A 15,125-nucleotide genomic window follows, 5' to 3' on the forward strand; every position below is an offset into this window, starting at 1 on the left:
GTTTTACTTTGATATGACGACATGTGTTTTAATATGATACTCTGATTTGATACGATGACTCATGTTTTTGGATGAAATGATTTGATAACTATGGTTTACTTAATAATTAAAAATGAAATTTTTGTACTGTATTTTTGGGTTGTTACACTATGGTTTCATCTATACAAAGCATATCTTCTGGCACTTGTAGTTCAACTTCTTCTTCTCTAGGTTCTTCCAAAACAACATGAAGTTCTTATCTATGTTTTTCCACAGCTTCATGAACTTCATCGATGTTTTCAGGCACACGTAATTCAAATTCTTATTCTCTATGTTCTTCCATAACCCATTCTTCATTACGATGGTATTTCGATATTTGTTTGACGATGAATCCATTGATATCTTTGACTATGAATAAATTGTCCTTTTTATTTTCTTTTATGTTTAGAACAACCCAATTCAAAATTTATAGTTAGAGGCATCATTTTTTAACAAAAAAAAATCAATGTTATTAACTTAACAATTTATATTTTAATATTTGTAATATTTATCAAAAGTTAAAATTTAAAGCAGATAGAACATAAATGTCAATTGCCCCTCCCTCACCCTCACTGCAAAATTTGCCAACTCTGTCTCTTTATACCAAACATTTAAAAGCTAAAACTATAAAGTATATTGATAGAGTGATAAACACAATTCACAAGATACTATACTATATGAACCCTCTATACCAAAACATTGAAATGTCAAATCTATAAAGCATAGTGATATTGTGATAAACATAATTCGGAAGACACTATACTATATAAAAGGATAAATCGATAACATTGTTTTTTAATTTCTCTACTTCATTATTCATTATGTTCATTATGAACTCATAAATAAGTCATTCAAATAAAAAAGGATCATTTAGCATGGGAGATAAAGAAGTTAAGCACGGTTAGGATTTGAGAAATTTACAAAGATAAGAGATACTAACATGTAGTTAGGGAGTCACTTAGAGGACTTAGAGAGGACAATGTGACTACCATCAACTCAGCGATATATCAAGATTCAAGATAGAAAAATATAAGTTTTCGATGAGAGAGACGAGCAACACCGACTTTCTACTGGTAGTGTTCTTAGGTTTGTTCGGGTTTGAACTTTTGGTGAGTTTTATAAAAACTATAACATTTGCTTGAACTTATATAAGAAACATATGTAAACGATCTTTTGGTATCGTTATTAGGTTTGTTAGGATTTGATCTTTGTGGTGAGTTTTTTAAAAACTGTAACATTTGTTTGAACTTATATTAGAAACACATTTTTATACAGATAATTTCCTTTAATTGTTGATAAATTATAGAACTTATGACATGATTTTGGTTTTTAAAATTTTAGTTTATTTTTTCACAATTAAATTTATTTCAATATTGCAACAAAATGTTATATTGTGTATAAAGGTAACTAAATCTCGAGGGCCATTAATAAATCTCGAGGACAATGTATAAAGGTAACTAATTTTCTTTAATAAAAACACACAAAAATATACTTTATGAAAATATCAACGCCTTTACTATATATTGTCCCTAAATCTCGAGGGCCATTAAAATCGAAAGCCCCGTACGACTGCACCACTCGTACACCCCAGGATTGCCACTACAAGATATGAATTTGAATTATAACAAGATCATGTAAGATAGGAATGGATAGTTTTAGGTTGTTTGCAACTTTGCCGTAAGGATATAATTAAATTAATCTCCAATGGAATGGATAGTTTTTGGTTGTTTGTGTTTTATCGTTGGTTAATTTCATTTTAGTTTGGGATTATGGTGAGTGGTGGTGGTTATGAGATCTTATTGAAAGATGGGGTTGGATAACATTAGTGGGTCTAATTAAAATAAAATAAAATATATAAATAAATAAATAAACATAAAATATATAAAATAACAAAAGGCAGGAGATATTTGATTAAAACAATAACAATATAATAACACATGGACATACCAAATGGGGAAAAAGAAAAGACAAAATGCGCAAATCGGACCAAACTACATGAAGGATTCCGTGTAATGTTGCCGACATTTTATATGCAAATGTAAAACTATTATGGCCCTCTTGTCTCTTTGAGTCGAACTAGTGGAAACTTGCTTTGTTTTTTTAAATTAAATAATCGAAAATTAATTCAAAATAATAATAAATAAAGCACTAATAATATACAATAGTTTATTTGACCCGTTAATATATTCTAATGCGATTTATGTTTTGCTTTTGTCGGCTTAATTGATAGTATGGTTTTGTAACAATTTTTAATATTCTGAGCGAACTATAAAATTCGTTTATGTGGTTTTTTTTTATTTAATGTTAACAAAATGTTTTAATAGGGTTTAGTTAGGAAATTAGTGTTTTTAACATTGTTTGAATTTAATTTTATTATTCTAATTTAATTTTAAAATTATGTTCAATTTAAGTTACTAATCATATTATTATTTTCAATATAATATCTTAAACTTTTTAAGATGAAAATAAACCAATATAATATATAGCGGTTATTAAATAAATGATCATTTATTGTTTTATCAAAGTTAAACATGATAATAAAATAATCATTTACTTAGATTGCAAAGATTGCATTCATTTCAAAAAGTTATATATATATATATATATATATATATATATATATATATATAGAGAGAGAGAGAGAGAGAGAGAGAGGGCTATGTTATAATGTTGATTGTAACAATTGTGTGGATGTAGGGATCCTTTGTGGTCCAATCATTTTTGGTAATTTAAAAAGTGATTATCCTATTAATTAATAAGCTCAAAACGGTTTTAAGAGTAATTATGTCAATTTGGTTAACAATCAAATAAAGCATGTGAGATATTTTTGCTACTAACCAAACAATCACATCCAATTTCAATAAATTTGGGATTTGAATTTGATTCTCCAGATTATGGAGTTAAAAGTTGATTAAAACTATACAAAACTTTCTCTGGTTATGCATTCTTACAAGAATAAACTTACCAAACTTAAAGAATAAACATACAATAAGAAACCATAGTCTCACAGAATATATATACAATGACCTGGCTTTACTCATGAATATGTAGACATAACTTTTTCTGATTATACATTCTTACAAGAATAAGCATACATAACTTCAGGAATCAACATTAAAGAATAAACATACATGTATCAACATAACATAAGAATAACTATTCTAACAAAATTCAATATGCATATTCTAATAGAATACAATGACAATAAAGGGAAAAAAATCATTTTTCTAAGAATAATCATGAATTCATGTAATAAGTATTACATAAAAAAGAAAATCTTAAAAACATTCTTCAGCAATTCTTTAAGAATGAATGAGAATACATTTTGTGAGAATGATTCTATAAGAATCTCTTTCATAAAATCAAATTCTAATTTCTTTTTTTTGCTTTGGATACATGAAGTTGCAAGTGGGAGTACTCTAAAAGCCATAATCTTTTGTTGATTATCTTCTTTATTCATCAAGAGTATCAAAATATCCTTCTTCTTTATCTTTTTTTTTTCTTTGTTTAGTATCAAAATATCCTTCTTCTTTGTCTTTTTTTTTTCTTTCTTATGCAGCACCTAGAAACACGTAATGTTGATAGAATGTACCAATTTCATTTTGAAGCATGTAATACTGATTGAATGCATTGATAGAATGCAACGATTTAATCAAATGTAATGCTGATAGAATGTATTGATAGAATGTGCATCTTCCAAGTTCTTCACCACTGCATCTTCCTAATCTGATGATGAAGAATGTGATCTGTCTTTCAATCATTCAAATTCCAAGAACATTTGGAGCAGGGGATGCCCAATCATTTTGAACCTGAAAGATCTAGTAGCAAAATCATACGCAATAATATAACCATTAGATATAATTTCTGAGGCCCACGAATGATAAGTATGCGATGAACAAGAATAAAAGCGTAACATGATGAACAACAAGAAATGGGGAAATCCATCACAAAATTGATTTGGTAAATAACAAGAATCGAACTTAATTGAAAACAAGAATCAGTTATATACCTTAATTTGGAAGTTTTGTGAGTCGATTCGGCACTGTTGAATTCCACCGTGGTTCCCACATAGGGAAGGGGAGGGATCTGATCATCCTAGATGAAAACGACGGGAATGATGGTTCACGTTAATTTCAGAGACATATCCAGATAGATCTTCTAGCCGTGGACGACGTGCTTTCCAGAAGTGATGAAACATAATTTCAAACATGATTTCTGATGATGGTGGTGGTGATGAAAGGCATCAGTGGTGATGAGACAAATATTCGAACAACAAGGGCTCTGATTCATGGGATTTCGAACATGATGGCTTCAAGATGGTTTGATGTACTGTCGGTTTCTTTGGTGTGTTTATGTTTCACTGGAAGGGGATTGTCAATGGTGATACTCGGTTGTGAAATGACGAAGATTGGAAGTGGAGAAGAAAATAAAGGGGGAAGGCATTCCTATGTTACGTAGGGTTAAAAAAGATATTAACATAAATATAGTCTCAATCTGAAATGCAGTTACCAAGATTATAGGCTTCAATTTTAAATTTAATTAATTGATTTATAAGTCATTTACTAAAATACCCTTATTTGATTAAATAATGTTTTATTTTTTTCTAAATAATACTTGGTTCATATTAATCCTTACATCCACACAATATTTGTTTATCCACATTTGAACCTACCTCTATAGAGGTAGGTTCAAATGTGGATGAAAAAATATTGTGTGGATGTCGGGATTAATATGGGTCAAGTATTATTTAATTTTAATAAATAATTAATTAAGTAATCTACCTTTAATTTAGGCAAAATAATTTATTTAAAACCCTATTCCTCTTCAATCGACACCAACACAATCGTATCCCTCCCGTTTTCATTGACCTTCAGCCCCCATCAGACAACCTTCACGCTGTCACCGATCGCCGTAAATCGAAGGCCCCGTTAGAAAACCTTCTTCGATCTCGTTTCACAATATCTGGGATAACACAGCCGACATCGATCTAGCCCTCAGACATCACCATCGCCAGTCCACCACAGGACCTTGATAAGTCGTCGTCGTTGATTTGCAGATGCACCGGAGAAGCGTCATCGGCAAGATGATGTTGAACAACAAAGCTTAAAGGTTTTTTCCTAAAATCATTCTTTACCTTTTTCAATCCTAGTCTGTCGTCGGCTTGTTGTTACAGACCCCGTATAAATCAATAAATCAGGTACCAGGAACTCTATAGTCCATCCAAACAAATACAAAATCATCATAGATAAGGCCTCCTCCTCCGCCTACTCTTTGAAATTTTGTATGTGAATTAAAGTGTATTCCTGTTTCTTAATTCTATTCTCTTGTTTCTTAATTCTATTCTCTTGCTTCCTTTATTTTACTTCCACTTGCTGTTGGTTTTGCAGCTTAGTTTTTGGCTTCTTAATGTGAAAAAACACTAACTTTTTCACCTTTGAAAGTCATTTGGGGTGTATGTTTAACTTCATAGCTCTCGAGTTTCTTAAGAGGAGAATATAATACCAATAAAAAAGATCATCTATTTTTTAAAAGAAAACGAGAAATGTGTGTTAAGAGTGGCCTAATGTTTCCTTAAGAACTTCTCAACTGGTGCTCAACAATTTTGATGAATTCTGTCACTCACATAAGTCTATTATTTGCTTGGTAATTCCATTTTCGATCTTCTTTTTCTCTCTATTAATCATACTTTGTTAAATCTGCTATTCTTTCAATCATCTAGAATGTTGTATTATTTATGTCGCATATTGTCATTTAACATGGCTGAGACTTTCCTAGATGAAATTTTCATCTAATACCATGTTTCATTTTAGTCGGTTCCTTTTTTCAACAATTAACATAACAAATGAATATTCTTATTGCCAATCTTGTATAATGGAGGTGACAATTATGTATTATGTTGAATTAGGTTGGGAGGTATTCTATTTGTTTTACAAGTTTAATGAGTAAAATCTTCCAAGTGCTTATTATTATATTTATAGAACTTTATACGAATCATCAATATGAATTCAAGAATCATCCTTTAATCTTGAATTGATATTAATTTTTAAACTGTTTGATATCTCTTTTCAAATTTTTGGGTGCGAGATTGACATGTCCACAAGGTGAGAGATTGATGATGTTGTAATTACATAAGCAAGAACAAACAAAAGAATTGCATTCTTTTGTTACAACATTCTCTCAAGAATAAGAATGTTGCTCTATTCTTAAAGAATATTGGCCAATTCTTAAAGAATAGTTCTCTATTCTTAAAGAATATTGGTACATTGGTCCATTTATGACATGTTTCATTTTAGTAAAAACTACATCTCTATGGTAATAAGCTAATGTTTTTATTTCAGATATCTAGTTCTAGCTGATTTGACCATTGGTCAATTTGTGTATGTTGTTCCAGCTGATTTGATCAATGGTAGATGGAATATAAAAACATAAAACAAAAATGAGAATGAAGATTCTTTTATGGACGACATTGTACTCTTATAGAATGAAGGTTTTTTCAAGAATGACTCACTATGAAGCTTGTATTCTAATAGAACACGGCAAAATTTCAAAAAATAACATTGTATTTTTATAGAATGTGACAGTTAAAATTAATTTTTTGTTTATTTTTTTGCCTTAAATTCTTCAATAATGTTAATAATATATGATTATTATTTAAGAATGTTGTTATTCTTCAACTCATTGTTCAAAAATTTGTTTTTTTTTAAATGTTCATTCAATCAGAATATATATTCTATTAGAATATGTATTTAAAAATTTTGGTCCATATTCAACCCTACATCTATACAATACTTACCATCCATGTTATAACCTAGTTATATATATATATATATATATATATATATATATATATATATATATATATATATATATATATATATATATATATATATATATATATATATATATATATATATATATATATATATATATATATATATATATATATATATATATATATATATATATATATATATACCTTAAAAAATATTTAGCTTCGCCCCTCCTTACAAAAAGGTCAATATATATTTGCAATATCTTTTTGTGTTTAAATGAGATGTTGATGATTACAAAATGGTCAAAAGTTAATATATATTTTGCTTACATTTTCTTTCGTGATCAAACGATTCAGAAAAACTTTCTTTTGGCAAAATGAGTTTTATTTTGAACAAAAAATTCATAAAAAGCTATTTCAAATGACGAATACAATATTCAAACTCACGATGTCTATGAACCAAAAACTGAGAAAAACAAAATATCTAAACTGAAACAACAATGGTTTGCTTTTTATATGGAGAAAAAAAAAAACAAAAAAAAGTGAACTGAACTACATAAAACAACATTGGTTTTGTATAAAGTTTTATTGATTATGTGATGAAAATATTACTTGTGACATAGGTCGCATGATATAATGCTCACTTTGAAATAGGTAAAATGTAAAACCCGAACAAATTGTTGTAGAATCTCATAAATGAAGGGTCAAATAGTGGATTGCATTCCACAAGTGTATATGTTCATATCATAAATACTCTTGTAGAATTATAGACAACATTGAAGTTGAACTCGTAATACTTGATAATAATGGTAAAACATTTGACACATACAAGTAGACTTAACAACACATATTTAAGATTCTGATCGCCTGTTGTGAAAATGTTTAGTTAAGAAATTCTGTTATCCACGATGGCATTCATCCGCATCCACATGAATCTTGGTCTCTAAATATGCGATTGCTATGTTAGGATGAAATGAAACTCGCTTATGTGAAATCTGCTAACTTTCTCGTTCAACAAAATGGAATCAAATAGATGATGTTATTGCTTTAATTATTAATGCAACATTAGTCGTGCTTGAACAGTGACAATTGACCATAACTGACTAATGTAATTAAGAGGATTCAAACTAAATCTAGCTACGAAATATGAAATGTCAATATCTTTGTATGCAGCCAGCCAGCCCCTACTACTTTCGCTGTTTGTTTGTTTTGGTCAGACAATGAAGTTGATGAGCATGTTCTTGTGAACCCTGGCCTGGTGAAAATGTTGGTTATTGTATTAAATTTAGTAGGTAGGTGCCATTAATGTTTCAAAGCCATTGACCCAAACATGTTGATGCCTCCCTTTCCCTCGTATATTGAATATAAGAAGAAAAGGTTAAAAGCTTGACCAACTTGAACATTTAATGTTTTTTTCCCTGACAAATGATGAAGGTAAATATGAATTCCTTCCTTCCGACAATACGCACTCACTTACACAACACTTTCAGAGTACCAGATTTGACTAACAATGCGGCCCTCAAACTAATAAGAGGGTATCAAATACATAAGAAGTCAAGTTCTTCCAAATGGAGGATATAATATAAATGCGTATGAATGATTAAATGGTTTTGTAGACTGAAGTTTGTATTTCACTGTCATCCGGTTTTCACACTTAAACAAGTCCCACTCCCACATGCTTGGTATTTGGTATATGATAGATTAAATCCTTTTTGGTTTAATAACATTAACGGGTATATAATGGGAAAGGATGATTATATATATATATATATATATATATATATATATATATATATATATATATATATATATATATATATATATATATATATATATATACACACCTTAAGATATTATATATATATATATATATATATATATATACACACCTTAAGATATATATGTTTAAGTACTCAAACTCACTATACTATATTGTTTTGTATAATATATACATATATATGTTTAAGTACTCAAACTCATCATACTATATTGTTTTGTATAATATATACATTGTAATTGTTCAATGTTTTTATAATTCAACTTTTAATTTGATTTACTTGCAAGATTTTTATAAATTTTATATTTATATTCCTCTTATATAATTTTCATTTTCAAATATATATATATATATATATATATATATATATATATATATATATATATATATATATATATATATATATATATATATATATATATATATATATATATATATATATATATAGGTAAAGGGTCAAATAAGAACCAAAAAATGTTAAGAATCGTAAGAACTTCTAATTTTAGATATTTATAAAGGGTTTAGGGTTTAAGGTTTAAAGGTTAGGGTTAAGGGTTTAGGGTGTATAAAAGGTTTAGGGTGTTTATAAAGGATTTAAGGTTTAAGATTTAGGTGTTAAAGGTTAGGGGTTAGGGGTTAGGGTTTAACATTTAGGATTACCTTAAACCCTTTATAAACATCTAAAGTTAGAGGTTCTTACATTTTTTAACTTTTTTTGGTTTTCATTTGAACCACTCACTAATTATGATACACTTGAATACCTAAGCTTATATACCTTTAAGAACCACTCACTAATTATGATACATTTGAATACCTAAGCTTATATACCTTTAAGGTATATTCACTTTTTCTATATAGTTTATTTATGAAACATTTGCATGATAATTCATTTGATTGTAAAAAATATACAATGATGGCATTAATTTTTGTTACAACAAACATGTTTTGTGAAAATTTTGCATCTAAAACGATTGTGAGATTTAAACGAGTAGGATTATGGGTAAACTAAGGTAAGTACTTTTTGGCCTGGTTTACAAATAGGACAAGATGGATGTCACTCGATCTAAATAATCTGAAAATGTACAAGTCTTGATAGACCAGACCAAACGACACAATCATAAACAGTTAACAGTGTATGTCATGTCATCTGTATACCATTTTCCAGTGCAAAAGTTAATGCAAGTTGCAGTGTGATTTTCAAACAGTTTTAAAAAACTTAATTCATCAGACATAACTAATAACTACTAGTTGAGTTGCTATGCCAAAAGCTTAGACGTTTTGCTTTGCAAAGTGGATTACGAAAAAACAAAAACAAGGGTAAACTTGCAATATACATACAGGCAAACAAGAAATAGGTTGAATAATTGAAAATACAGGTACAAAACTGTGGGTAGTTATAGAAGGTTTTTCATCATATAAGGACCTTGAAGCTCATAACCCAGTTTCCTATAATAATGACGTGTCCCAACACCTGAGATAACAGCTATTTTTGTGGACCTGTGTTCCTTACGAGCAATCCGCTCTGCCTCTTCCATAAGCAGTGTACCATACCCCTGACCATATCCAAATTCCAAAATCCAAACACAACATTTCATATATAGTATAAAACATCTTTTTATGAAACCTATACATATGATTATTAAAAAGAAAAGAAAAAAAAAAAAAAAAAAAATCATGTAGATTAGTCAGCGTAGTAGTACCTGATGTTGCAGTTTATCAGCATCACGTCCATGAACAGGAACAGCAGTTCCATAAACATGGAGTTCACGAACAATTGAGCATTTTCCAACAAGTTCTGGGCATGTAACGTTCTTCCCACATCTTCGCAACCGCAGTAATCCAACCAGAATATCCTACAAATCAAACATGGAATTTAAATAAAAAAAATTAAAAAATAAAACTCACTTAATTGAATTTAAGTCAATCTTACCTGTCTTGTGTCTTCATATGAAAGAAAAGTTTCCCATCCTTCATTGGCAGTATAATCTCGCCGAACAAGTTGAACCTCATCTGGCCTTATCTTATGGTGAATATCCTACATATAATTAAAATACATAAGAAAAATATTAAAAAGAAAAAATAGCGACATATATTATAGTAAGAATAACAGAAGGTAAAATAAATACAGCTTACTTGAATCCCAGCTTCACGTGTTCTAACATCCCTACATTTCAAACCTAAATCATCCATACGAGCCAAAGCTAGCTCTCTTAGGTTTCCTTTTTCAACACCAGAAGTAACCAAAGGCATTGGTATATCTCTCTGAACTCTATAAACACGTGTCCATGGAGGAACCATGGACAAAATCCGGGCTACAATGTCCACAAGCTGTTCTGGAGGGTAATTTCTATACCTACCAGTCTTCCAAAGCTCATAAAGACCAGTCCCACGAATCACAAGTGTTGGATAAATCTTAAGCCCATCAGCTCTAAAACAAGGACTCTCAAAAAACTCCTTGAAACTTTCCATATCCCTCTCAACCCCTACATTTGGAAGATCAGGCATCATATGAGCAACCACCTTAAAACCTGCATCTTTTGCCAGAGAGAAGCAATCAGCTACAGCTGCTACTGTGTGCCCTCGATTTGTGTCACGAGCAACATCTTCATATGTGCTTTGGACTCCAATTTCCAGACGTGTGCAACCATAAGAAAGCATTTGGCGCAAGTGGGGCCCAAGACAGTAATCTGGCCTCCTAAAACAGTTACAAAAATATCCATCTTAATAGCACAGAGCAAAAAAATACTAAAAAGATAAGAAATTTGATGTAACTCACGTTTCTATAGTCATCCCGATACATTTTGTTGCACCATGTTCAGAATAAGCAACAGCTTCTTCAACGTTTGCAGAAGTGTGCCCTGATAAAGCATCATGAAGATTCCTTATGAAGTAGTCTCGATATTCAGCAGGTAGTGACATGAATGTGCCACCCATCAAGATGAATTCCACCTGGAAGATCAACCCAATTGGTAAATTTCCATCAACAATATTCACTCAATAATTCTTCAGTGAAACCATGAAACTTCTGTATGTAAAATGAAATAGTATTAAACCTTATCTACACTGTGACCCAGTCGCTTCAGTTGGTCGATCCTGCTCCTCGCTTGGACATACGGGTTATATCTGGAAAACATAAATCAATAAATGTCTAGCTTCAAACAAAGAAAGTTCTTCTATGTGTGAATAGGATATACTTGATATGTGTATACTTACTCTTTAGACAATACTTTGGGTATATATAAGTTTTGATATTAATTCATGTTAGATTTTCAGCCATTAAAACCCAAGGCAGACTAGCTTACAATATCTGGAAACATAAATCAGCGAATGTCTAGCTTCAAACAAAGAAAGTTTTTCTATGTGTGAAGTGTATATACTTGATATGTGTATGCATACTCTTTAGACAATACTTTGGGTGTCTATAAGTTTTGATATTACTTCATGTTAGATTTGCAGCCATTAAAACCCAATGCAGACTAACTTACAATCACGAGGACGGATAACCTATAGTTTCTCCGTGTGCAACTAAGTGACTAACTAGATCCTACAGTTTCAATCGTATTCTGATTTCTGCAGCAAAGTGACAAATACAAGTGCATAGGTAGTGCATAGCATCTTATATATGTATATGCTGCGAACTATAACAACACTGGAATCCAAACAGAATAAGCGTACACTAATTTCAGATGAGATCCGCCGGAATCCGTAAATAGAAACTTACCTAGCACGAATGGCTCGCATGCTAGTCGGCTCGTATCCAGTATAAGACTGCGTGCTATACTCAAAATCCGAATCAGGACCACCGGGACAATATACACATATATTCCCGGTTGTGGCTATATGCGGACACCGATGCGGCTTAGACATGACAGCCACAACGGCAATTCCGGAGGCCGTCCGGACCGGCTTTGCTCGGAGCTTCGGTAGGAGTGCCTCACGCTCGGAATCAGGGAGCGCGGCGATCATTTCAACGAGCTTGGGAGCACGTGATAAACCGTACTTGCGGCATGCGGCGGATTTTAGGGCATTAAGGTCGACCTTTTCGCCGTTACGAGATAGTTCTATCATGTTGTTTACGATCTCGGCTATGGCTCTAACTCTTGATTCTTCCTCGGAGAGTCCCTGGGATATTACGCCACCGCGGCCTGGCCGCGGAAGCTTTCTCGTATCGACTGCGACCATCGCCGTCGCCATATCAGAGTGGAGGGAAGATTACGGAAGGCGTAGAAGGTCAAGTCTTGAGGGTTTTGACTAGAGGTGTTGAGAAACCCGAATATTGCTTATTTTGGTTTATTTGGATCAGATTTTTCACCCACCCGATGGGAAGTTGGGAACCCTATTTAACCCATCCGAATTCCCACCACCTCTTCTGTTTTTTCATCTGTTTGAAGGCCAATATCAACTTCTATCTTGAAGCTGATTTTATTTAATATTTTTTTATGACTAGGAAATTGGAAAAAGGCGAGATTCACTCCTAAGCTAAACCATTTTTCCTATTACAAATATTGAAATGGAAAACAGATATTACAAATATTGAAATGGAAAACAGATAAGTTGCAAAGAACAGACTATTTAATTTTTTATGCTGTTGATTTACCCATTTTTGAAATTATTTGCAGGTGTACCTGAATGTGATTTCCAAAGAAGAACCCCACAAGAAAATAGGTGTGGCATAAGGTCTCTTTTTATAAAACCATTTCTCTTTGTTTCTATTTTATTTGTGTTAGATTTGTGACAAGTTTCAGATTCTAGTATGATTGTTGATATGGATGTTCCAAACTTCCAGTAGCTCATATAGCATCCCATGTTCACGAATATTCAGTCTGGTCCACACGAATTCCATTAAAAAGTTGCATATTATGTGTAGTACGTTCGAATAGAAAACAACATCTATGATTTTTTGAATATTTTGTAGATGCTTTTGTTCATAATCGGTATCTATTATATTCATATGTATGTATTCATAAGTTTGAGTAGGCATCAATCAAGCATAATTGGCTGGAGAATTATTTATAAATGTGAAATATGTAACAACTCCCTTTTCTGAGTCTTATTTAGGTCGCAACATCACGTTCTCAAGGACGAATAAAATTGGTACATGACCTTATTTGAAATTTTATCCTTTCACCTGTCAAAAAAGCACTGTCTCACTAACTCCTAGCCAGCCAAAATCTACATTTTCGCCATTTCTTTTCAGAATCCTGTAGAGCGAGAGGGGTTGAAAAACATACATATTCGGGATGGTGCAACTATTGTGCAATACATGGCATGGCTGGCTGGATGATCTGGTATGTGAAATTACTAAGGAGCGGAATTAAGAAAATAATGAAATGAGTAAGGTAATCGAATGACTTACTACATTCCATTGTCGTGTTCGGTTAGCTCGATATGTTTGTTTCTTATGTATAATTAGAAAACTAATTGAAATTTAGTTGGTAAATAAAGAAAAAAAATATTTTGTATGAAAAAACCTTTGATCAAATAAATATATCATCACATATTCTATGTCAATTAGGAGGTTTACTATTTTTATTCCAAATAGTAAAAAAAAAAAGACTATTTATCACATAAAAAATTGTTGACTAAAAAAAATTATTGTCAGAAAACCTAAAATAGACTTATGTTAATAAAATAAATGTTTTTGAAAAAAAAAAACTAATTTAGTTGATGTTATGAATTTTTAAAAATGATATTTTCATTCAAGATTATATAAATATATAAGTTATTTATATTTTGTAATTAAATGGTATCAGGTTTGCAATGGATGTGGTGATGTGTACTGGTGTTGCAGATTTGGAATTTGATTCCCATTTTACCAATCCAAAGAGAAAGATGAATATTTATAAAAGAAGGTTTAGGAACTATAGGGGTTTAAGTCAAAAATTCAGGCACATATTTCTGTTTTCCATCTAATAAGAATACCTTACTTACTTTACTTACTGATAATAATTGTAACTCTAAAATATCTAATGTCGTGTTGTAAAGGTCATTATTCATTAAGCTGTCTAATCTAAAACAAACAATTTTTTTTAGGTTTCTCCACCCGGTTGTCTAATCTCTACATTATTGATCATGCCACAGACAAGAGACAATTTCCAGAACGAAAATGGGTTGCATAAAGCGGTAAAATGGGATACATTTTTTTAAGAATTATGTGTTGTATATCAACAGTGATTCCAGATCATCACTAGAAACCGATGTATGATATTATCTTCACTTATGGATGTTGACATATTCACCCATTCAAAATGAGCAATTTAATTCCAAGTTGCAGGCTTATGCAACATATATTAAAGGGAACTAAAAGAAGACCAGAATTAGCATGTTCCACACATACTTGGAACATGTTGAGATGTAAACAATAAAAAAAGGATAAAAAGGATAAAAATTCAATGCTTGCAAAGAATTTTGTCATTTTATAATGGTTGGTTCTAAAATTTGAGTTCTGGAAAGATTTTGGATTCGATTATAGCATTGTACTTTTAAAGTACATTGCTATATAACTAACATGGACCAAAAATGAAAATAGATGTTGAAAAACTACCAGTTATCTGACAT

The 15,125-nt window shown here is 31.0% G+C and overlaps 1 protein-coding gene across 1 annotated transcript; it reads right to left on the reverse strand.

Annotated features, from left to right (window-relative positions):
* Positions 1-9,820: 9,820 nt before the first annotated feature.
* Positions 9,821-12,936, reverse strand: ELO3 (radical SAM domain-containing protein / GCN5-related N-acetyltransferase (GNAT) family protein). Its single transcript, XM_078987441.1, has 7 exons — positions 12,289-12,936; positions 11,621-11,690; positions 11,344-11,516; positions 10,701-11,262; positions 10,498-10,602; positions 10,268-10,420; positions 9,821-10,120 (listed from the first exon to the last, which is right to left on the reverse strand). The coding sequence occupies exons 1-7, from the start codon at positions 12,759-12,761 to the stop codon at positions 9,962-9,964; spliced, it is 1,695 nt and encodes a 564-aa protein (XP_078843567.1). The 5' UTR covers positions 12,762-12,936; the 3' UTR covers positions 9,821-9,961.
* Positions 12,937-15,125: the final 2,189 nt, after the last annotated feature.

The sequence above is a fragment of the Lactuca saligna genome, chromosome 1, assembly GCF_052625555.1.
Source record: "Lactuca saligna cultivar CGN05327 chromosome 1, ASM5262555v1, whole genome shotgun sequence".
Taxonomy (NCBI): Eukaryota; Viridiplantae; Streptophyta; class Magnoliopsida; order Asterales; family Asteraceae; genus Lactuca; species Lactuca saligna.

Coding starts and splice junctions, on each gene's coding strand:
- ELO3 (XM_078987441.1), bottom strand. CDS start 12,761: ATGGCGACGGCGATGGTCGCAGTCGATACGAGAAAGCTTCCGCGGCCA. Junction 11,263..11,343: donor ATCGGGATGACTATAGAAAC/GTGAGTTACATC, acceptor TAACTGTTTTAG/GAGGCCAGATTACTGTCTTG. Junction 10,421..10,497: donor CATATGAAGACACAAGACAG/GTAAGATTGACT, acceptor TTTGATTTGTAG/GATATTCTGGTTGGATTACT.